At 38.3% G+C, this 24,758-nt stretch overlaps 1 protein-coding gene across 2 annotated transcripts in view; it reads left to right on the plus strand.

Annotated features, from left to right (window-relative positions):
• Positions 1-24,758, plus strand: part of RNF24 (ring finger protein 24) — a 111,564-nt gene that overhangs the window by 67,111 nt on the left and 19,695 nt on the right. For both annotated transcript variants that reach the window (XM_061436643.1, XM_061436644.1), the window contains 3 exons: positions 1,013-1,162; positions 14,331-14,373; positions 16,505-16,546. In XM_061436643.1, coding sequence (XP_061292627.1) covers positions 1,013-1,162; positions 14,331-14,373; positions 16,505-16,546 — 235 coding nt within the window. The remainder of the gene's footprint in view (positions 1-1,012; positions 1,163-14,330; positions 14,374-16,504; positions 16,547-24,758) is intronic.

Below are 24,758 nucleotides of genomic sequence, written 5' to 3' on the forward strand. Positions count from 1 at the left end.
AAACTCCAGTACTTTGGCCACCTCATGCAAAGAGTTGACTCATTGGAAAAGACTCTGATGCTGGGAGGGATTGGGGGCAGGAGGAGCAGGGGACAACAGAGGATGAGATGGCTGGATGGAATCACTGACTCGATGGATGTGAGTCTGAGTGAACTCCGGGAGTTGGTGATGGACAGGGAGGCCTGGCGTGCTGTGATTCATGGGGTCGCAAAGAGTCAGACATGACTGAGCAACTGAACTGAACTGATATTCACCTTGCTTGCACTTGAAACATTGTAAGTGAGCTATACTTCAATAAAATATAAATATTAAGAGAAAAACACAAATTAAAAAAAACATTTTGCTCTGTTGGCTTTAAGGCTTTTTTCTGCCACACGTGTCCACACCTATATATACACGTGTATTTACATATGTAATCCACCAAACTGGGATCACATTTTGTATACAATTTATATATTGCTTAATTTTTCCTGCATATGTTTATTAAAATTTAGAAGTTAATGAAAACAGCTTTTCATGACCAAATAATATTGTAACATATGACTCTATATAAGTATTTAATCATTATCTTCTTGTGACACATTAAGTTACTTCCAATATTTTAGCATTATAAATATTATTACTTTAAAAGTTCAAGAGTTTTTAAAAATCTTTAAACTTCTTTTATTTCCCTTTCCACTTCCATGAAAATAAATACATTTTCTTGTATTTATTGATTATTGCCTTTATTTCAGTGAAGTACCTCTCTGTGAATACCTTTTTGTAAAGCGTTTTAGGTAGGATCACAAGCTTCTGGAATAGTGCCAGATACATAGTAAGTACTAAATAAGTATTTGTGGTGTGATAAATGAATTAATTGCAAGGATATTAACCCTCGTCTATCATATTTGTTTTAAATGGGATCAAGCCTTATGAAAAAATTTTCCTCTATACATGTATTATACAAAATAATGTGATCATGGTTCTTAGTCTTTATAACCTAATTTTTTTTCATTCTTTTGTTTCCCCACAGTTCATCCATGAGCTCGGATTTCCCACATTACAACTTCAGGATGCCTAATATTGGATTCCAGAACCTGCCACTCAACATATATATTGTGGTTTTTGGCACTGCTATATTTGTCTTCATCCTTAGTTTACTCTTCTGTTGCTACTTGATTAGGTAATCAATTTTCATTCTATGTTGCTTTAATATATGTTAAACAGTCAATAATAAATCAGCCTTCTGCCCTTAAAGTGTTTTAAACCTATGGTAATTAACAAATGTTCTAAAATTAAGGTGGGTCCATGATTCATTCATTCTCACAAATCCTCCACAACTAGCTCGTTCTCTTTAATATTATATTTATAGATATAATATTTATAAATTTTTACTAGTCACTAAGCCATGTCTGACTCTTTGCGACCCCCTGGATGGTAGCCTCCAAGGCTCCTCTGTCCATGGGACTTCCCAGGCAAGAATACCGGATTGGGTTGCCATTTCTTTCTCCAAAGGATCTTCTCAACGCAGGGATTGAACCCTCATCTCCTGCTTGGCAGACAGATTCTTTACCACTTCGATACATTTTAGGAATTAATATTTATTAGGTACTTACTGTGTGCCAGACCCTGTGCTGTGTGTGCACTGCAATTAAACAAGGTAACCTTATTATCTTTATTTTTCAGAAGTTAAATAATTTCCCTATAGTCACACAGAGGAAAAATTGGTTAGACTTGGTACCCAAACCTAGTTGTGTCTGACCTTAGAGCATGTGCTCTTAACCACTGAAAAAATGAAAATAAATCATATTTATCAGGCTTCATTTCCAAAATAACCATTTCAGAATTTCATAATCACTCTCAAAGGACAGATTTGTACACTAAGGATATTCTAAAACTTTTCTATTAAAGTACAGTTGATTTACAATATTAAAACATTTTTGAGCCTGAAATTTTTTAATGAAGACGAGAACCTACTTTACTTTTCTTTTAGTAGCGGATGGCAAGCTGTTAGGTTGGCCAAAAAGTTATTTCAGGTTTGCCCGTAATTTGCTACAGAAAAAAAACAAACTTTTTGGCCCACCCAATACTTAAGAAAAACAAAATATTCCCCATTCTTACCTCCTTTTGAGCTTCCCTGGTGGCTCAGATGGTAAAGAATCTGCCTGCAATGCAGGAGACCCAGGTTTGATCCCTGGGTCTGGAAGATCCCCTAGAGAAGGGAATGGCTAAATAAGTCACAATTTATTATTACTAGAATGTTTTCTGGAAGAATAGCAAAAAGATATTTCTGTTAAATGCACCTGCCATAGCAAATGCAAGATAAAATAGTGCAATCTAAAATATTAGTTAAGGCTTCCCTGGTGGCTCAGTGATAATCCAGCCTTGTCCAGGAAGATCCCACATACCATGGAGCAACTAAGCCCATGAGCCACAACAGTTGAGCCTGTGCTCTAGAGCCTGGGAATTGCAACTGCTGAAGCCTGCACACTCTAGAGCCCATGCTCCACAACAACAGAAGCCACTGCAGTGAGAAGCCCACGCAGTGCAATTTGAGAGTAGCCCCTTCTCACAACTAGAGAAAAGCCCGCGCAACAACAAAAACCCAGCACAGCCAAAAATAAATAAATAAAATTTTAAAAATAATAATAAAAAAGAAGTTCAACAAACCACAGAAAAATGGGCTTTTGGCGGGAGAGTGTTTTCTTGTAAAATGGCTGACAATCCATGACTAAGAGCAAATATTACACACATGCATACATGCACACATATACACAGAGAGAGAAATGCATTTCTGTAAAAAGAGAATTTTGCTACATGGCATATCTAAAATATTTGAAAACTTACATCCTCACAAAAACCAACACACTGATGTTTGTAGAAAGAAGCTGTACCCATAATTACCAAAACTTAGAAGCAACCAAGATATTTTTCACTGAATGAATGAATTGTAGTGATCTAGATAATAGAATGTTATTCAGCTCTGAAAGTAAATGAGTTATATCTAGCATTGAAAAGACATAGAGGGATCTTAAACACATATTTCTAAGTGAAAGAAGCCAGTTTGAAAATGCTACATACTATATGATTCTAACTATATGACATACTGAAAAAGGCAAAACTATGGAGACAGTAAAAAGATCACTTGATGCCAGGAGCTAGGGAAGAGGGAGGGATGAACAGGTGGAGCAAAAGAATGTGTAGGTCAGTAAGACTATTTTATATGTTACTATAATGGTGGATTTCGTTTGCATGGTCTAGGACATCTTCATTTTGTTATCCATAAGGAGTATTTCTAGCATATCCAGTAAAAGCATGTATGTTTTATTTATTTATTAAAATTTTTAAATTTTATATTGGATATAGTTGGTTAGCAGCGTCATGTTCGTTTCAGGTGTACAGCACAGTGATTGTTATACATATATATCTATGCATGTAATTGCTATGACTTTGGTTATTTTGTTTTTCTGTAACAGAGTAAATCAGCTTTCTCTCTCTCTTTTTTTTTCTTATTCAGCTTATTCTGATTATTTCCATCATAATAAGAGTATGATTGGAGTAGTAAATAGCAACCCACGCTAGTATTCTTGTCTGGAAAATTCCACAGACCGAGGAGCCTGGTGGGTTACAGTCCATGGGATTGCAGAGTTGCACACAACTGAGCACACCAAGAGTACGATGGAGGACTGATAGTGCTTTGGGGATAGTATTTGCAATCAGGCACATGTTATGTTTAGCTTAAAACTAACAAGATTGGATATTAATAGATTTGTAGTAGTGATCATACTCTGTTCCTTAACAAATTGAGTCATTGTTAACTGAGTAATTCTTATTTGGGAAGCATCTCCGACTTTGCTGAATAACCGTTTGGTGAAGTAGTTATTACAGTTTCTCAGTAGCATTCCTTCTTTTTCTTCCATCTCATGCATGGATGTCTAGTTCAGTCCAGTGAGTGTCCCCGGGGTCTCAGATGGTAAAGAATCCGCCTGCAATGCCAGAGACCTGGGTTCAGTCCCTGGGTTGGGAAGATCCCCTGGAGGAGGGCATGGCAACCCACTCCAGCATTCTTACCTGGGGAATCCCCATGGACAGAGGAGCCTGGTAGGCTATAGTCCAAGGGGTTGCAAAGAGTCAGACACAACTGAGTGACTAAGCACAGCATAGTGGTAGATACCTGTCATTGTGTATTTAAAAAAAAAAAAAAAAAAAAAGGATCTGATTTCTCAACAGAAACAGTGGGGGGAAAAAAATAAAAGCATTGATATTCATTAAAAAAAAAAAAAAAGAGGCTCACTTTCACCATTACCATTCAACATTGTACTAGAAGTTCTAGCCAGAAGATTTAGGCAAGACAAAGAAATAGAGGGTATTCAATTGGAAAGAAAGAAGTAAAACTATCTCTTTTTGAAGATGACTTGATTCTATATATAGACAATGCCATAGAATATATATACACACACACACAAAAAAAAAAAATCTAGGAGTAACAGACAAGCAAACTTTGAGAATATAGAAGTAACACAAAAAAAATCAGTTATATTTCTTCTCACCAGCAAGGGACAATCTGAAAAGGAAATAGATGAAACATTTACAGTAGCATCCAAAAGAATTAAAATCCTAGGAATAAGTTTAACCAAGAAGGTGAAAGACTTACACACTGAGAACTATAAAATATTGCAGAAATAAAGAAAACCTAAATTAATGGAAAGATTTCAGGAACTGGAAGACTTAATATTATTAATATGGCAGTATTCCTCAAAGCAATCAACAGATTCAGTGCAAAGACTCAAAATTCTAATAACCTTTGATACAGAAATGGAAAAACTGATCCTCGGAGGTCTTAATGATCTGGATAACCACAATCATGTGATCACTCACCTAGAGCCAGACATCCTAGAGTGTGAAGTTAAGGGGGCCTTAGGAAATTTTACTGTGAACAAATACCAGACCACCTTACCTGCCTGCTGAGAAACGTGTATGCAGATCAAGAAGCAACAGTTAGAACCAGACATGGAACAACGGACTGGTTCAAAATTGGGAAAAGAGTACATCATAGCTGTATATTGTCACCATGTTTATTTAATTTTAACTTATATGCAGAGTACATCATGCGAAATGCTGGGCTGGATGAAGCACATGCTGGAATCAAGATTGCTAGAAGAAACATCAATAACCTCAGATATGCAGATGATACCACCCTTATAGCAAAAGGTGAAGAGGAACTAAAGAGCCTCTTGGTGAAGGTGAAGGAGGAGAGTGAAAAGGCTGGCTTAAAACTCAACATTCAAAAAACAAAGATCATGGCATCCATGATCACTTCATGGCAAACAGATGGAGAAACAGTGGAAACAGTGACAGACTTTATTTTCTCGGGCTCCAAAATCATTGCAGACTGTGACTGCAGTCATGAAATTAAAAGACATTTGTTCCTTGGAAGGAAAGTTCTGGCAAACCTAGATAGCATATTCAAAAGCAGAGACATTACTTTGCCAACAAAGGTCCATATAGTCAAAGCTATGGTTTTTCCAGAAGTCATGTATGGATATGAGAGTTGGACTATAAAGAAGGCTGAGTGCTGAAGAATTGATGCTTTTGAACTGTGGTGTTGGAGAAGACTCTTGAGAGTCCCTTGGACTGCAAGGAGATCCAACCAGTCCATCCTAAAGGAAATCAGTCCTGAATATTCATTGGAAGGACTCGTGCTGAAGCTGAAACTCCAATACTTTGGCCACCTGATGGGAAGAACTGACTCATTTGAAAAGACCCTGATGCTGGGAAGGATTGAAGGCAGGAGGAGAAGGGGATGACAGAGGATGAGATGGTTGGATGGCATCACTGACTTGATGGACATGAGTTTGAATAGCTCCAGGAGTTGGTGATGGACAGGGAAGCCCAGTGTGCTGCAGTCCATGGGGTCACAGAGAGTCAGACACGACTGAGCTACTGAACTGAACCTTGGTGACTGCTTTTGATTGAGGTTCCCAGGGGTAATGACTGTATTACTGGTGTTATTTTACATTTAGTGTAGCATAATACTATTATTATGCGTATTTAATGGTGATTGTTCTATTAAAAATCTACTGTGTTGTCAGACATGAGGAAGACTTATTCTGATGTCTACCCTTAATTTTTTGTAAAACAGTTTAAACTAAGGAAGAATATTACCTATTTAGGCTTTCAAAATACATTATAAAAAATTTTTAACATATTATATTCTCCTTAATTTTAGAAAATAAAGAAAAATAAGATTTTTCTTAACAGCAAGAAGACAGCTGAATTTAAAAATAAGTAAAAGGGATTTCCCTGATGATCCAGTAGTTAAGAATCCACCTTGCAATGCAAGGGACACCAGTTCAACCCCTGGTCCAAGAAGATCCCATATGCTGCAGGGCAACTAAAGCCCATGCACCACAAATACTGAGCCCAAACACCACAACTACTGAAACCTGTGTGGCCTAGAGCCCATGCTCCCCAACAAGAGAAGCCACCACAACCCAGCACAGCCTAAATAAATGAACATTTTTAAAAACATACGTGAAGGGCTTAAATAGCCATTTCTCTAAAGAAGATATATAGACGGTCAACAAACACATGAAAAGATGTTCAACAGCATTGGTCATTACGGAAATGTAAGTTAAAATCACAACAAAATTCACAACAGGTAGATGCTATAGTCAAAAATATGGAAAATGATAAGTGTTGATAAGGATATGGAGAAATAGGAACACTCATACATTGCTGGTGGGAATGTAAAATGGTATAGTCACTGTGAAAAAGAGTTCATCAGGTCTTTGAAAGTTAAACATAGAATTCCCATAAGACCCAGAAATTTCATTCCTAGGTATATGCCCAAGACAAATGAAGAAGTATGTCCACAAGGAAGTTTGTATACTATGTTTATAGCATTATTCAAGAGAGCCAAAAGGTGTAAACAACCCAAATGCTCATCAGCAGATAAATGGGTAATCAAATTGTGGCATATACATACAGTGAAATATTATTCAGCCATAAAAAAGTAGCAGTGTACTGATACTTGCTACAACTAGAAAGAGGCTTGAAAACATTATACTAAATGAAAAGCCAGATACAGAAAGGTCATATGTTGTATGATTTATTTTATGTAATGTATCTATAATAGACAAATCCATAGAGACAGCAGGGAAGGTGGGATAGGGACCAACTACTTAATGAGTACCAGATATTTTTGATGAATAAATTTTTTTTAAGATTTATTTATGTATTTTATTTTTTGGCTGTGATGGGTCTTTGTTGCTGCACTCAGGCTTTCTCTAGTTGTGGCAAGTTGGGGCTACTCTTCACTGCAGTGTGCTAGCTTCTCATTACAGTGGCTTTTCTTGTTGTGGAGCATGGGCTCTAGACACACAAGCTTCAGTGGTTGCAGTGTGTGAGCTCAGTAGTTGCAGTTTTCTGGCTTAGTTCTTCCACAACCCGACTCTTCCTGAACCAGGGATTGAACTGGTGTCCTTGCATTGCAAAGCATATTCTTAACTACAGGACCACCAGGGAAGCCCGAAAAAGTTTTGAAATTAAAGTGAACTAGTTAAAAGACGCTTACTCCTTGGAAGGAAAGTTATGACCAACATAGATAGCATATTGAAAAGCAGAGACATTACTTTGCCAACAAAGGTCTAGTCAAGGATATGGTTTTTCCAGTGGTCATATATGGATGTGAGAGTTGGACTGTGAAAAAAGCTGAGCACCAAAGAATTGATACTTTTGAACTGTGGTGTTGGAGAAGACTCTTGAGAGTCCCTTGGACTGCAAGGAGATCCAACCAGTCCATTCTAAAAGAGATCAGTCCTGGGTGTTCTTTGGAAGGAATGATGCTAAAGCTGAAACTCCAGTACTTTGGCCACCTCATGAGAAGAGTTGACTCATTGGAAAAGACTCTGATGCTGGGGGGGATTGGGGGCAGGAGGAAAAGGGGACGACAGAGGATGAGACGGCTGGATGGTATCACTGACTCAATGGACGTGAGTTTGAGTGAACTCCAGGAGTTGGTGATGGATAGGGAGGCCTGGCGTGCTGCGATTCATGGGGTCGCAAAGAGTCGGACACGACTGAGCGACTGAACTGAACTTAACTGAGTGGTTTCACAATGTTGTGACTATACTAAGTACTACTGGATTATATACTTTAAGATGGTTAATTGTGTGTTTTATGAATACAAATAAAAGAATGATAGTATTTTTAACTGAGTCAAGAAGAAATAGAAAGTATTAATAACTATATATCTAATAAGAAAAGCATTCCCACAAAGAAACTGCAAGCCAGGTAGCTTCACCAGTGAATTTCTCCATTTAAGGAAAAAATACTACTCTTATATGACTTTTCCAGAGAACAGAAGTGGAAGAAGTATTTCTTAACTCAAATAATGAGGCCAGATAATTTTTATTCCAAAGCCTGACAAGGACATTATAAGAATGAAAATTATAGACTAATCTCTCTCATGAACAAAATATTAGTAAATCAAATTCAGGGGTGTGCAAACTGGTGGTACATCACAACCAAATGGAGTTTTGTTCCAGAAATGAAGGTTGTTTTAACATCTGAAAATCAATCAATACAGTGTACCACATTAACAGTAAAAAGGAAAAGTATGATGGGAAAAAAAAGCACTTGACAAAAATTAATACCTATTCATGACTTTTTTAAAAATCTAAAACAAGGATACAGGGAACTTTGTTTATTTGAATAAATATATCTACAAAAAATTTAGAGAAAACATTGTATTTAATCGTAACTATTGATAAGGACGGGAGAAGGCGATGGCACCCCACTCCAGTACTCTTGCCTGGAAAATTCCATGGATGGAGGAGCCTGGTGGGCTGCAGTCCATGGGGTCACTAAGAGTCGGACATGACTAAGCGACTTCACTTTCCCTTTTCACTTTCATGCATTGGAGAAGGAAATGGCAACCCACTCCAGTGTTCTTGCCTGGAGAATCCCAGGGACGGGGGAGCCTGGTGGGCTGCCATCTATGGGGTCGCACAGAGTCGGACACGACTGAAGCGACTTAGCAGCAGCATTAATAAGGACATTCACTGTCGCCACTTTTATTTAATATTGTAGTCAAGGTCCTAGCCAGTGCAGGGGGAAAAAAGTAAAATAAAGAATAAAGAACAAAAGCTGTGAAGGTGCTGTTACTATATGCAGACAAAATAATTGTGTATTTTAAAATCCAAAACTTCCACAGATAAGCTGTTTAGAATTAATAAGTGAACTTTGCAAGTCACTAGATACAGGATCAATGTACAAAAATTGAATTTTTTCTATGTAGTAGCAACAAAGAATTCGAATTTAAAAAATTTTAAATACCATTTACAGTAAATCAAAAATTATCAAATATCTCGGAATAAATTTAGTGAAGGATATGTAAGTGTTATACATAGAAATGTGTACAGAGAAAGAAGACCTAATAAATAGAGTATGCTATATTCATAGGTTGGAAATTCAATCTTACAAAGATGTCAGTTCTTCTCCCCAGTTAATCTAAAAATTAAACACAATCTCAGTCAAAATCCCAACAGGTTTTTTGTGGAAATTGATGAGCTCATGAAATTTATATGAAAATGCAAAGGCCCCAAAATAACCAAAATAGTTAAGAAGAACAAAGCTTGAGGACTTACACTACCAGACTCCAAAATTTGTTACAAAGGTCCAGGACTGAAAACAGAGTGCTCTTCACCCAGCACCCAGATATTCTGTAGTAAAAGGAATCAAAGCTCTTTGAAAGAAGTCATTAACTTCACAACTGAGCATGGAAAGTAAAAGATGAGCTTGTAACATGTTTTGGTGCCAGTGAGCTAGAAAATGCATGGAAAAGGATGAGGATATGTTGAAAGGCCCCAAGAGTCAATCTGAAGGAAGGCCTAAAAGCCTAAATCTGAGCAACAAAATAATGATCATATTAAATTATAACCTGTAGATTAACACAAATATCCATGAGTCCATGCTGATATAAACAAATGAGGGAAGAAGGGCATCTTTTCCTTACAGAATAATCCCAGTTAATGGACAAGGAATTAGGAAACCACGAAACCACCACTAGGCAAACAATACAGAATTGTTGCAAGCAGGATGTCTTGATGCTAAAATCAGTGGGCAAAAGCTTGAGAAAAAATAAATTTTCATAATTTCAACATCTCTCCCCCAACTATATTGATATTTGCAACTGGTATCGATCAGTTGCAAAGGAGAAAATAGTAATTTTACAATGGGGAGACCCAGTAGACACTGCCATAGCCAAGTCATACATCGGAATCCTGAAAAACAAGGAAAAATTAAGGAACTGTCACAGATTAGTAAAAGCTAAAGAGATGTAACTAGAGGCAAGCTGGGATCCTGAATTGGATCACAAGATAAGAAAAAAATATTAATGAAAAAACTGGTGAAATTCAAATAAATCTGTTTGGTTAATATTGCTGCTGCTGCTGCTAAGTCGCTGCAGTCGTGTCCGACTCTGTGCAACCCCACAGATGGCAGCCCACCAGGCTCCACCGCCCCTGGGATTCTCCAGGCAAGAACACTGGAGTGGGTTGCCATCTCCTTCTCCAATGCATGAAAGTGAAAAGTGAAAGTGAAGTCGCTCAGTCATGTCCGACTCTTAGCGACCCCGTGGACTGCAGCCCACCAGGCTCCTCCATCCATGGGATTTTCCAGGCAAGAGTACTGGAGTAGGGTGCCATTGCCTTCTCCTTGGTTAATACTATATGAGTATTAATGTCAAAATATCAGTGTTAATTTCCTGCTTTTGATCATTGTACTACGGTTGTGTAAGATGTGAATATTGGAAAACTAGGGAGAGAAGTATCTGTGAACTCTGATATTTTTTGCAGCTTTCCTGTAAGTCCAAGATTATTTAAAAAAAAAAAAAAACCAGCATGGTATTGACACAAGGCGCATTAGTTTCCGAGGGTTTCTGTAACAAAGAACCACAAGCTAGATGGCTTAAAACAATAGAAATGTATTAATCTCTTGCAGTTCTAAAGGCTAGGAGTTCAAAATTAAGGTGCTGGCAGGGCCATGCTACCTCTGAAGGCTATGTGGGGAGGATCTTTCCTTGCCTCTTCCTAGTTCCTGGTGGTTATCAGCAATCCTTGATGTTTTTTGACTGGTAGGTGCCTCACTTCAGTTTCTGCCTTTGTCTTCACCTGGCCTTCTTCCCTGTGTATGTCCTCTCATCTTCCTCTAAGAATAACAGTCTTATTGGATTTATGGTCCACCTTCATCGTAATATGACCTCATTTTAACTAATACATAGTCTGCAAAAATTATATTTTCAATTAAGGTTACATTCTGAAGTAGCAGTTTTATATTAATTTTGAGGGGGCTCTGTTCAATCTAGTACACAAGAACTGACAAATAAACCAATGGGAGAGAACAGAAACTCTAGAAACAGAACCACATACTGGTCTGACTTAAACAGCAGATATATCATGGCAACACGGTGGGGAAGGATCTTTTCAATAAATGAGTCAAATGAAAATCTGCATGTAGGTAAAAAGAATCTTGACCTCTACCTCATGTCATACATACAAATTTCAGATGGATCATAAATCTAAATGTGATAGGTAACATAAATTATTTTCACAGTACACACACGAGATTATCTTCATGATCTGGAGGTTGACAAAGATTTCTTTAACTGCACACAAAAAGAACTGATGTTATTGGAAAGAGGTGATAAACTGGTGCATGTGTGCTCATTGTCCAACTCTTTGTGACCCCATGGACTGCAGCCTGCCAGGCTCCTCTGTCCATGGGATTATCCAGGCAATAATACTGGAGTGGGTTGCTATTTCCTCCTCCAGGGGATCTTCCTGACTCAGGAGTTGAACCTGAGTCTCCTCCATCAGCAGGCAGATTCTTTACCACTGAGCCACCTGGGAAACCCAACTGGGCTTATTAAATTAAAAGCTGTTGTTCATCAAAAGATAACATTAAGAGAATGAAAAAAGCCATAGAGTAGGAGAAAATAATTGCAGTACCCAATAAAGGACTTGCATCTAAAATATTTAAAGAACTTCTACAAATCAATAAGGAAAAGACAGTCAACTCATTTTCTTAAATGGACAAAATATTTGAATAGGCATTTCATAAAAGAATATATCCAGGCAGCTCTCACCTTCTGAGTTGGCCCACACTCTGTCTGTGGAGTGTTTCTCTCTAAATAAACCCACTTCTTACCGATTACTTTCTCTCACTAAATCTTTCTGCAATGAGACTTTAAAGTCTTATTGTAATGAAGCAGAGCTTCATTACATCCAGAGATCAGGTGTGATCTTGAAACCAGGCAGGGCCCTTTGGGGTGCCCAAGGATGGAGGCCTTTCTGTCTCCCATTTCTTTTTTTTTTTTTTTTTTTTGGGTTGAAGGATAACTGCTTTACAGAATTTTGTTGTCTGTCAAACATCAACATGAATCAGCCATAGGTATACATATGTCCCCTCCCTGTCTCCCGTTTCTTGTAGGCAAGACTTCAGTCTCCCATTACCTTCCCTGAGTTTCAAAGGGTGGATTAAAACAGTTGCTAATCAAAGAAGGAGCAGCAGCCAAGAAACCAGTGAGGCAAGATTAAAGGGACCAGAGAAGCCCATCAAGATTAGGAGACCTGTCACCTGAGATGAGATTAAGTGAAAGTCTCTCGTGTCTGACTCTGTGACCCCATGGACTATACTGTCAATGGAATTCTTCAGGCCAGAATACTGGAGTGGGTAGCCATTCCCTTCTCCAGGAGATCTTCCCAACCCAGGGATAGAACCCAGGTCTCCCACGTTGCAGGTGGATTCTTTACCAGCTGAGCCACCAGGAAAGCCCAAGAATATTAGAGTGTGTAGCCTATCCCTTCTCCAGCAGATCTTCCCAACTCAGAAATCAAACCCAGGTCTCCTGCATTGCAGGATTATTGAGATTAAAGGAGTGCAAGCCCTGCTTACACCCTAATCTTGTCAGATACCACCTTTGAGCCCTTATAAAAACCCTCAAGTTCCCTGGGGTTGAGACACATAGTTTTTCGAGGCAGAAACCTGTCCTGTCTCCCTTTGCCTGACAAAACTTTAATAAAGCTATCCTTTTCTGCTTCACTGCCCTGCCTCAAAAAGAAGTATCCAGTCAGGCAACAGGCATATGAAAGGGTTCTAAACATCATTTGGGAAATGCAAAATTAAAACCAAAATGAGAGGGTACTTCTCTGGCAGGCCAGTGGTTAGGACTTCACCCTCTAATGCAGGGGATGTGAGTTCAGTCCCTGGTCAGGGAGCTAAGATCCCACATGCCTTGTAGCCAAAACACCAAAACATAAAACAGAAGCAGTATTCTAACAAATTCAATTAAGACATTTTAAAAAAAAAGTCCACATCAAAAAAAAAAAAAAGAAAAAGAAAACCAAAATGAGATACCACTGAACACTCACCAGACTGGCCAAAAAGTTTTAAACTGACCTTACCAAGCTGTGGCAAAGATGTGGAACAACTAGAACTTTCATGTATACTACCTATCCACAGGAGTAAAACTTGTACAAGCACTTTGGAGCAGCAGTTCTACTCCTAGGTATATACTCAACAGAAATGAGTCTGTGTGTCCACCAAAAGACATGCAGAAGAATTTGTATAGCAGCTTTATTTGTAATAGCCCCAAACTGAAAGTAACCTAAATATTTGCCAACAGTGAAATGGATAGTTTCATATTTATTCATAAAATGGAACACTATGTCAGTCAAAAATAACAATTACTGCAGCAACACGGATGCATTTCTCAAGTAACTATTGACTGACAGAAGTCAACACAGAAGAGTATACACCAAATGATCCATTTATGTGAAGGTCAAAAACAATCATAGTTAATCTACAATGATAAAAATTAGGAGTTTTAGGGGTGAATGTTGATTGGGAAGAATCATTTAAGGGATGCTGGAAATGCTCTATGCACTGATCTGGGTGATAGTTAAACTAGTGTGTATAATTATTTTTTAATATGTGTATTTTTGAGGCTTTTGTTCATTGTTAGATGTATATTATACTTCAATTTTTAATTAAGAAAAATGTGATAAATATTATAAATAGGAAAAGAATTGACACTTCATTAAAATATTTTAGATTTTGTTTTAATGAGATTGCACTTGATCTTATATGTTTGGATAATGTTCTATGGTTCACTGGTCACTTTCTCATAACATAGTAGTGGGTATGTCATTTGAGTGTATTCTAGAATAAAGATTCTAGATTTTAAACCATAAATGATACAAATTAATACCAAAAATAGGAAGTTTAAAATTTTTTTCAAAGTCTTATATGGAAATCTCAATATTGCATTGCTCATTTCTGTCTTTTAGGCTAAGACATCAAGCACACAAAGAATTTTATGCCTACAAACAGGTGAGAGAGATTTACTTAAGTCTGGCTTTCATCTTGTTTTTCACCAAATAATGAGGGCTCAGATTTCCACACATATTTTGAACTGAGACTGGATTTTCTTGTGTTCATTTTAGCATTTTGCTTGTCAGTTTGCAGTACAATACACTTCACTTTAAGTATTCTTAAGTATTACTTGAAGTTATAGAAAGTTCAAATGATAAAACAATACAATTTAACAGGGAACTCTGGAGAACATTTTGCTAAAGGGAAATGCTGTAGCTTAAAATCCTAAAGTTACTATTATTCTTTAATGGAGTTCAGAGGTCCAGTAAATGAATTTTTTACCTTCCTCCTTGTTAAAATACATATTAGTTCCTTGGAGGTAACCAGGTGTATTATACTGATCTCATCTCCTCCCTTTTTACTTTAAATATTAGTTCACATCATACCACTGAGAAGTCCAGATACTTCTGTCATTGTTGTTAATTCCTTGCCCTTAGTACTGTCCCTTTGCTGATTTGCTCTTTAAGGTAATAAATTTAGCTTTTCTTGAAGGCCTGTAAAATTTTTTTTTCTTCCATGTGTCATCCATTAATATTTTACCACTGACACCAAAATTAAGGGCCTAGGTGTTCCTTAATTTTCTTTTGAAATTATTTTTGTCATCCTTAGTAGTTTGGGAGGGGGAAAGAAGTGGGGGCACAAACTTCAGTTTTTTTGGGTCTTTAATCTTGCTGATACTGATGTTACAGAACCATGTCATCATTTTAGAATTACATATCTTTTTGTCCATCTTTTGTCTGTGTTGCTTTGAAATCTGAGCTCATTGGTGAGTTCCTTGGATGTCCACACTGATATTCATAGGTAACCCCACTCTTCTCCATGGGTCCCGTGGGATTCATTTACAGAGATAAATGTCTTAGTTTTCTAATGGAATGAATCTGTTTGTCTCAATTTTGTCTCAAATTGTTTTTTGAGAAACCTTTATACTGTTTTCCATAGTTAGTGGCTGCACCAACTTACGTTCCCACCAACAGCACAGGAGAATTCCCTTTTTTTCCACACCCTCTCCAGCATTTGTTATTTGTAGATTCTTAATGCTGGCCTTTCTGACTGGTGTGAGGTGGCACTCACTGCGGTTTTGATTTGCATTTCTCTGATAATTAGTAATGTTGAGCATCTTTTCACATGACTGTTGGCCATCTGTATGTCTTCTTTGGAGAAATGTCTATTTAGGTCTTCTCCCCATTTTTCAATTGGGTTGTTTTTTGTTACTGAGTTGTAGGAGTTGTTTGTATATTTTGGAAATTAAGCCCTTTGCAGTCACATCATTTGTGACTGAAATGTCAATTGTGACACATATTTTCTCCAGTCTGTAGATGATCTTTTCATTTTGTTTATGGTTTCCTTTGGGCTTCCCAGGTGACTCAGTGGTAAAGAATCTACCTGCCAATGCAGGAGACAAAGGAGACATGGGTTTGATCCCTGGGTTGGGAAGATGCCCTGGAGGAGGAAATGGCAACTCACTCTAGTATTCTTAGGGGAGAATCCCATGGACAGAGGAACCTGTTGGGCTGCTGTCCATGGGGTGGCAAAGAGTTGGACACAGTTGAGCACACATGCATGCAGTCTCCATAAAGTTAGGTTAGGGACAGCACCTGGATGAATTTCAAGCCCATTTCTATAACTCTAGATAGAGCTAAAGTTTTCTGAGGATAGTCATGTATAATAATAAGCAAAGCTTCAAAAATTAAGGTTGACCTTACCTTTCATTCTTTTATAAATTACCAGTCAGTCCCATGAGTCAAAACTGTGTTTTACCAAATCTTGAGGCAAGCAGTCTCGTTTACTTTCCCCCCATATTAGCAATTACTCCAGATTGCTGTGTATTAATGTTGTCTCCCAGAATTTAGTCTGTTCTCAAAGAGATTTTAAAATTGCTTTTAAGAATATTGCTCCATTGCTCAAGTTAAAAGAATATTGCTGAAATGTTCTGTCTCAAACTGTAAAAGAAATTCTCCCCAATACTGAATATGAGGTGATATGAGCTATATACACAAGAATATAAAAGAAAAATATTTGTGAGTAAAATGAGACATATTTCAAATTACAGATATAAATGGGCATAAAAGCATACGTTTTTGTCTTACAGGTTATATTAAAAGAAAAAGTAAAAGAACTGAATTTGCATGAGGTAAGTTGCCTATAAGTATTTTAATCTGTTCTTGATTATTTGGGGGCTTCCCAGGTGGCTCAGTGGTAAAGAATCCGCCTGCTAATACAGGAGACATGGAAGACTCATGTTTGATCCCTAGGTCAGAAGATCACCTGGAGTAGGAAACAGCAACCCACTCCAGTATTCTTACCTGGAAAATTCCATGGACTGAGGAGCCTAGTGGGCTACAGTCCATGCCGTTGCAAAGAGTCAGACATGACTGAGCACACACACCACGACTGAGTATATTCTAATATGCTTAAATGTCTTTATTTTCAGAAGTTGAAAAAAAAAATTAGGCTTATTTTGATCAGCTTAATAGAATATTTGAGGGTGAGGTCACATAAAAATCCATTTTGTAAAGACTTACAAGAGAGTAAAATCACTCATTTTTAATGGGATTGTTGCCAACATAAGATATCATAGCAGCAGAGATGCTGCTTACTGTCCATACTATGTGAGTAGGAGACAAATCTAAACAAGCTTTTCTACTCAAGGTGAATTTGCATTAATTTCACTCCTAAAAATGTTCCCAGAAGTTTTTTCTTACCAATGCCACAAAAAAGGCAGTGATTGCTTCGTGACAGTGGGGATTTGGGGAGGTGAGATGGAAAGATGGAATGGGGCAGAACATACAAGGAGAAATAAGAACTCTTGCAGTTGTTACTTAGTGATGAAGTTGTGGGGTTGGAATATTCACTATGTTGTTATGCTATCTAAATTAAATACAAAAGTGTGTGTGTGTCCTGCTGTACACCTTAAGACAAATAATCTATAATAATTCTTGTTTATTTTATTCCTGTGTTGCCTCTGATTATAAATGTTCAGAATTTTTATTTTTAGAGCCCTATCTCTTCCACCCTTACTGAGTTTTTTAATTGGTATTTAAAGTAAGGACTTGAAAAGCTTCACATTATAATACCTATGTTTTATATAACCTAACTATGGTGAAGCTACATTGCCAATCCCTTCAAAGAGAGTTAATTTGTAAAAGTATTTGAATAATAATAAAAATAATGATTTGTGTTATTGTTGAACACTTTGAAGTCTCTGCTGGTTTTGGGGGCTTCCCTGTTGGCTCATATGGTAAAAAGGAATCTGCCTGCAATGCAAGAGACCTGGGTTCAATTCCTGGGCCAGAAAGATTATCTGGAAAAGGGAATGGCAACCCATTCCAGTATTCTTGCCTGGAGAATTCCATGGACAGAGGAGCCTGGCAGGCTACAGTCCATGGGGTCGCAAAGAGTTGGACACAACTGAGCAACACACACACACACACACACTGCTTCTTTGCTCTTTCTGCATATATTTTATCAAAGAGTTGATATGGTTACACCATCCTCATTGCATAGTGGTGAGTATCCCCGCCTGTCATGCAGGAGACCAGGGTTCCCCATCCAGGAGGCAACACGCCCCTTGGGCTTCCCTGGTAGCTCAGCTGATACAGAATTTGTACAGCATTTCAGACCTAATCATGGATTAAACTCAAGCATCAGTTACTATTTGACTTTAAAATTTTTCCCAAAACAGTAATAGAAAGTGATCCTCTTCTGTTTGGGGTCATTTTGATGACCATAATTGAAAAGATCAAATTCTAACACACATTAACAATATTGAATAACCATGTTTGTCAGGAATAGAAATCTTCCTTATTGGTTTGACCCATTAGTTTAGCATCTTTATCCTGAAAAAGTACATTGTGGTGTATCATTTTGTGTCAGAATTGTTATCCCAGCTGCACCTATCAATTCCAGTTTCACTGTAACTAAGAAAACCTAACCTGGCTGTACAACTGTTTTCAGAGGCCGATCATATACTTTTCACAGTTCATTTGGTTCTTTTTGGATGCATTTCTTTGTGTGGAAACTGTTTTCTGTCAGACTTCTTTGTGTTGTTTGAATCTGTGGATACAGAGGAACTAAAGATAACAAAGGAACCATGGATACAGAGGGCTGACTAGAAACTATACATGGATTTTTCAACTGCATGGAGGGTCAGTACCCATAGCCCCCTGCGTTATGTTCCAGGGTCAACTGTAATTTTAAAAGTTACTGAATAGATAAAACATATCAGACATTGTAATAAACCATGGAGACACAAAGAAACATAACTAATCTCTGCTTTTAAGACATTAACCATCTATTACAGAAGACTATAAATGAGAATCACACAAGAGTGTACAGAAGGGTGCCTTGTGTTATCTGAAGTAACAGTGAGAAGCTCTTCAGGGCTCCACTATTGCACAATTGCTTCTTCTTGGCTTTTGCTCCCCTAATGGAACGTTCCTGGGACCTTGCAGACTCAGCTGCCCAAACACCACCCACCCTTCCAACTTCTTAGACCACTCTACAGCTACAATTATTTATATCACTTTTTGTTTACATTGTTCTACCAGTCTAGGAGTCGAGCAACACTCAACATGTGAAACTAAGGAGATGATGTGTACATATTAAAATCATAAGAATATATTGCCCTTCTGTAAACAAAAAATACCTTCTTTTAAAACCCATAGTCTTCCTTGTTTACCTTTTCTTCCTCCATCTTTTAATAGAGACATAGATCCAGAGAAACAGATTTCTGAGAGAAAACAATAGGACAGTCATGTAAGTGGGATAATAAATTGCATCTAATGGAATCTTGGTATCAAGAGAAACAGAAAGGTGCCCTGGAAGCTGTGACACACTGGGGCAGGCATCAGATCTGATCAGATCAGATCAGTCGCTCAGTCGTGTCCGACTCTTTGCGACCCCATGAATCGCAGCACACCAGGCCTCCCTGTCCATCACCAACTCCCGGAGTTCACTCAGACTCACGTCCATCGAGTCAGTGATGCCATCCAGCCATCTCATCCTCTGTCGTCCCCTTCTCCTCCTGCCCCCAATCCCCCCAGCATCAGAGTCTTTTCCAGTGAGTCAACTCTTCGCATGAAGTGGCCAAAGTACTGGAGTTTCAGCTTTAGTATCATTCCTTCCAAAGAAATCCCAGGGCTGATCTCCTTCAGAATGGACTGGTTGGATCTCCTTGCAGTCCAAGGGACTCTCAAGAGTCTTCTCCAACACCACAGTTCAAAAGCATCAATTCTTCGGCGCTCAGCCTTCTTCACAGTCCAACTCTCACATCCATACATGACTACAGGAAAAACCATAGCCTTGACTAGACGAACCTTGGGCAGGCAAGGTCTTGTGTTAAAGAAATCGTCAGCACTCAGCTCCAGGGGAATAGAGGCCAGCTATCGCCAGATCTGAGTTTTGTTTTAAGAAAAGCCCGAGAGCCTTGTCATTTGCATTTAGTCTTTGATTTGTTCACCACAGTATCCCCAGCTCTGGTTATGGTGAGTGGTTGCTTTCTCCATTAAATCTTTTTTGCACCTTTATCAAAAATCAAAGGACCATATTTTTATGAGTCTATTTCTGGATTCTGTTCTATTTATTTTTGTGCCTGTTTCCTTCACCAGTACCACAGTTTTGATTATTGTACCTTTATAGCAAGTCTTAAAATCAGGTGTATGATTCCTCCAACTTTAGTTTTTTTTCCAAAACTGTTTTAGCTGGTCTAGTTCCTTTGCTCTTTCATGTAAACTGTAGTAGCAACTTGTCTATAACTACACACACAGAGAGACACAAACATCCTGCTTTTTTATTATTATTTGCATTAAATATGTAAATCAGTTAGGGGGAAATTGGCATCTTTACCATGTTGAGTCATCTAATCTGTAAACACATTATGTCTATTTATATTTGAAGTAGTGTTTTTATACACAGCATATAGTTATGTTTTTTAGTCCACCCTGCCAATCTGTCTTTTAATTGATGTGCTTAGACTATTTATGTTTAATGCAATTATTGCTATGTTTGGACTTAGGTCAACTCTTATTTATCATCTGCTTTTCCCTCTCTTATTTATTCCTTTGTTTCCCTTTCCTACCTTCTTTTGGGTCATTTAAACATTCATAAAATCATATTATGATTTTATCTTTTTGTATAATTTTTTAGTGGTTGCTTAGGGATTACAAAATAAATGCCTAGAATCAATTTTTTAGCACTTCAGTTGGAATGTAGAAACCTTCCCACCATATAGATCCCTTTACTTTCACCCCTATATATATAGTAAGTATATAGCATCTATATACATTGAAAATTCCATCAGACAGTGTTGTATTTTTTACTTTCAACCATTAGATATATTTTAAAGAATTCTGGAGGGGAAAAATAGTTTGTTGTTCCAAGTTTCCTTCTTATGTAATTTTCCTTCTATCTGATGAATCTCGTTTAGCAATTCTTTTAGAGTAGATCTGCTGGCTATGAATTCTGTTACTTTGCTTTCAGCTGAGAATGTCTTTATTTCATCTTTATCCCTAGGTTGACGTTTCTTTTCCTTCAGCGCTTTTAAAATGTTGTGCCGCTTCCTTCTGAACTCTGTGGTGTCTGATGAGAAAAATGTAGTCATTCAAATCATTGATCTCCTGTCAATAATGTGTCCTTTTTCTCTGGCTACTTTCAAGATTTTTTTCTTTGCCTTTTGTTTTCAGCATTTTGATTATGATTTGTCTCAGCATGGATTTCTTAGGATTTTTCCTGTTTGGAGTTTAATCAGCTTCATAAATATGTAGATTTGTCTTTCACCAAGCTTTTTAGCTATTATTTCTTAAAATATTTTTTCTGTATTGTACTCTTTCTATCCTGCCACTCTCCCAGAGCAAGCCTCATCCACCTTCTGTGGCCACGTGAGCCAATCAGAACGTTAGGCCTGTATCTACACAGTACAATACAGTGATACAGACATCCACGTAGCTTCCAAATTTGAGCACGTTTGGGTCCATCGCCTTTTCTGTTAGGGTGATACTGCAGAAAGGAAAGGAGAATCTGCTCCTTCCTGCATCTCAGCAGCTAGGATCCTAGCTGCACAAGGACCAGGAAAACTCCTGGGTCAGGCAGAGAGTGAATGAGGAGTCATGTGGCAAACACGCTATGGCCTTGCTCTACCCTAGTTTCCACAGGAAGAGACTCTAGGAAGGTAACCCCTTGAAGTCGCCCCTTGTGTAAAATGAAGTTAAAAACATCTTTTCCAGACTTCCCTGGTGGTCCAATGGTTAAGAATCTGCCTGCCAGCCGAGTTCTTTACCACTGGCGCCACCTTTAACATCTATATACATATACATACACATATATATAAAAAATTGAATCACTTTGCTGTATACCTGAAACACTGCAAATCAACTATATTTCAATTTAAAAAGTTAACATTAAAAAATATTTTAGGGACTTCCATGGTGGTCCAGTGGCTAAGACTCCATGCTCCCAATGCAGGGGGTTCAGTCCCTCTTGAGGGAACTAGATCCCACAGGTCACAATTAAGACCTGGTACAGCCAAATAATAAAATAAATATTTTTTAATTAAAAAGAAAAGAATCTGCTGTCAATGCAGGGGACACAGTTTGATCCCTGGTCCAAGAAGATCCCACATGCCACAGGGCAACTCAGCCCATGCAGCACCACTACTGAGCCCAAGTGCCACAACTGCTAAACCCAGAGGCCTAGAGCCCATGGTCTACAACAAGAGAAGCCACGGCAATGACAAGTCTGCACACCACAACTAGAGTAGCCCTCTCACTGCAACTAGAGAAAGCCCCTGGGCAGCAACAAAGATCCAGCACAGCCAAAAATAAATGAAATAAAAAAAATTTTTTTAAGAATATCTTTTCCTTCTCACTTCCCTACAAGCCCACTCCTTTCCCTTTGGTCCAGTGAGGAGGTGACTCTGTTGCTACAAGTTTTACCACATCCCTTTCTTATGTGGGAGGAGATTTTAAACCCACTCATCTTTCTGAGATTACTGATCAGTCTTCTTATAAATCACATTACTGAAATTTATTTTTAAATTATAAGTACTTAGAACCCAACTGAGGTTTGTCCCAAGTTTACATTGTAAAAAATTGTTTAAAAAAAAAAAGCCCAAAGCATGTATAGGGAACTGACAATATTTAGGACCCTAGAGACTGAGTGAGCAGAGTATAGTCCCTCCCTTCCCTCAAAGAGGGAGAGAAAGTCATAAGCCAATGAGGCTAGGACAGTAATGGGCTGAGCACACGAATACATGAAGGCCATGGCAGGGACTGCCCATTGTACTTCAGTCTGGAGCAAGAAAGTCAGATCTCTTCTGAGCAGCACAGCCATGTTTAGGTTGCTTTCATAGCTTTCAAAGATTCCAACATTAAATGACACCTCTGAATTGGAAATGCTGCCTTTGCAAATATATGATTATCCTTGTAACTATTCAAGGAAAAGTGTAATAATTATTGTCCACTACCACCATCAAAGAATGATTGTCTATTTAAAAGAAAACCATTTTGGCTAAATGACATCAGCTGTGGGTCATTTGCATTGCATGACGTTGTCTTCCCCATGTGATTCTCCATCCCTAGCTCACATTTGAGGTACATTTACAGGTTGTGTCAGCCCGTTGGGAAATGTCAAATCCTTCCTTCTTGGGCATTTTAGGGATCATATACTCTGTGAGTACTAGATAATTAGTCTTCTTCCCAGTGTGCTATGGTCCCTAAAAGCCATTTTCCCTTCAAGTTTGTTTTATTTATGGGTATAATGTCAAAGTTAAAAAAAAAATGGAATCATGTATTCCAGGTGGTAAGATTACCAAGATGTCTGTTTCTTCATATAATTTATCTCAGGAGCAAGGGAACTCACACTATAAAAAAACTAGGTTAGGTAGCTGCTGCTGCTAAGTCGCTTCAGTCGTGTCCAACTCTCTGCGACCCCGTAGACGGCCTCCTACCAGGCTCCCCCGTCCCTGGGATTCTCCAGGCAAGAACACTGGAGTGGGTTGCCATTTCCTTCTCCAATGCATGAGAGTGAAAAGTGAAAGGGAAGTCGCTCAGTCGTGTCCAACTCTTAGCGACCTCATGGACTATAGCCCACCAGGATCCTCTGTCCATGGAATTTTCCAGGCAAGAGTACTGGAGTGGGGTGCCATTGCCTTCTCTGAAGGTTAGTTAGGGTAAGTGTTATTCCTTGTTTTGCTTTTATAGCAGTTGAGGTTTAAAAAAGTTGAGGAGAATGGACATATCCTCCAACTTCTGAGTGTGGAGAAAAATAGATGGCCCTTTATCTTTTTTAGTCTGGAGCCTTCACGTTATGATGCCCCTGTTGTACCCACAAACGTGAAGCTTCTGCTGTTCCCCAAGCTGCAAAAATTATTATGAAATGCCAGCTCCCTTCTATTCTCTGAAGAGCTGTCAGTTAACTTGCTATTGACTAGCGGATTTTTGCCGAAACTAATGCCTGTGGCTGGTGATTTGTATTTTCACTGGCCAAAAATCAGTTCTGTTGCCTCACTAACACTTTGCAGGTTATTACATTCAATAGTTACACCTGACACACCTGTGAAGTCTTCTCCAGCACCACGAGCTTCATTTTCACTTTCCTTATCAGAATCAATCACTAAGGTCTTTTGTCATTTTTGTTGGTCTAACAAGAGAAGCGAAAAGCAAAGGAGAAAAGGAAAGATATAAGCATCTGAATGCAGAGTTCCAAAGAATAGCAAGGAGAGATAAGAAAGCCTTCCTCAGTGATGAATGCAAAGAAATAGAGGAAAACAACAGAATGGGAAGGACTAGAAATCTCTTCAAGAAAATTAGAGATACCAAGGGAACATTTCATGCAAAGATGGGCTCAATAAAAGACAGAAATGGTATGGACCTAACAGAAGCAGAAGATATTAAGAAGAGGTGGCAAAAATACACAGAAGAACTGTACAAAAAAGATCTTCATGACCAAGATAATCACGATGGTGAGATCACTCACCTATAGCCAGACATCCTGGAATGTGAAGTCAAGTGGGCCTTAGAAAGCATCACTACGAACAAAGCTAGTGGAGGTGATGGCATTCCAGTTGAGCTATTTCAAATCCTGAAAGATGATGCTGTGAAAGTGCTGCACTCAATATGCCAGCAAATTTGGAAAACTCAGCAGTGGCCACAGGACTGGAAAGTGTCAGTTTTCATTCCAATCCCAAAGAAAGGCAATGCCAAAGAATGCTCAAACTACCGCACAGTTGCACTCATCTCACACGCTAGTAAAGTAATGCTTAAAATTCTCCAAGCCAGGCTTTAGCAATACGTGAATGTTCAAGCTGGTTTTAGAAAAGGCAGAGGAACCAGAGATCAAATTGCCAACAT

The sequence above is a fragment of the Bos javanicus genome, chromosome 13, assembly GCF_032452875.1.
Source record: "Bos javanicus breed banteng chromosome 13, ARS-OSU_banteng_1.0, whole genome shotgun sequence".
Classification (NCBI taxonomy): Eukaryota; Metazoa; Chordata; class Mammalia; order Artiodactyla; family Bovidae; genus Bos; species Bos javanicus.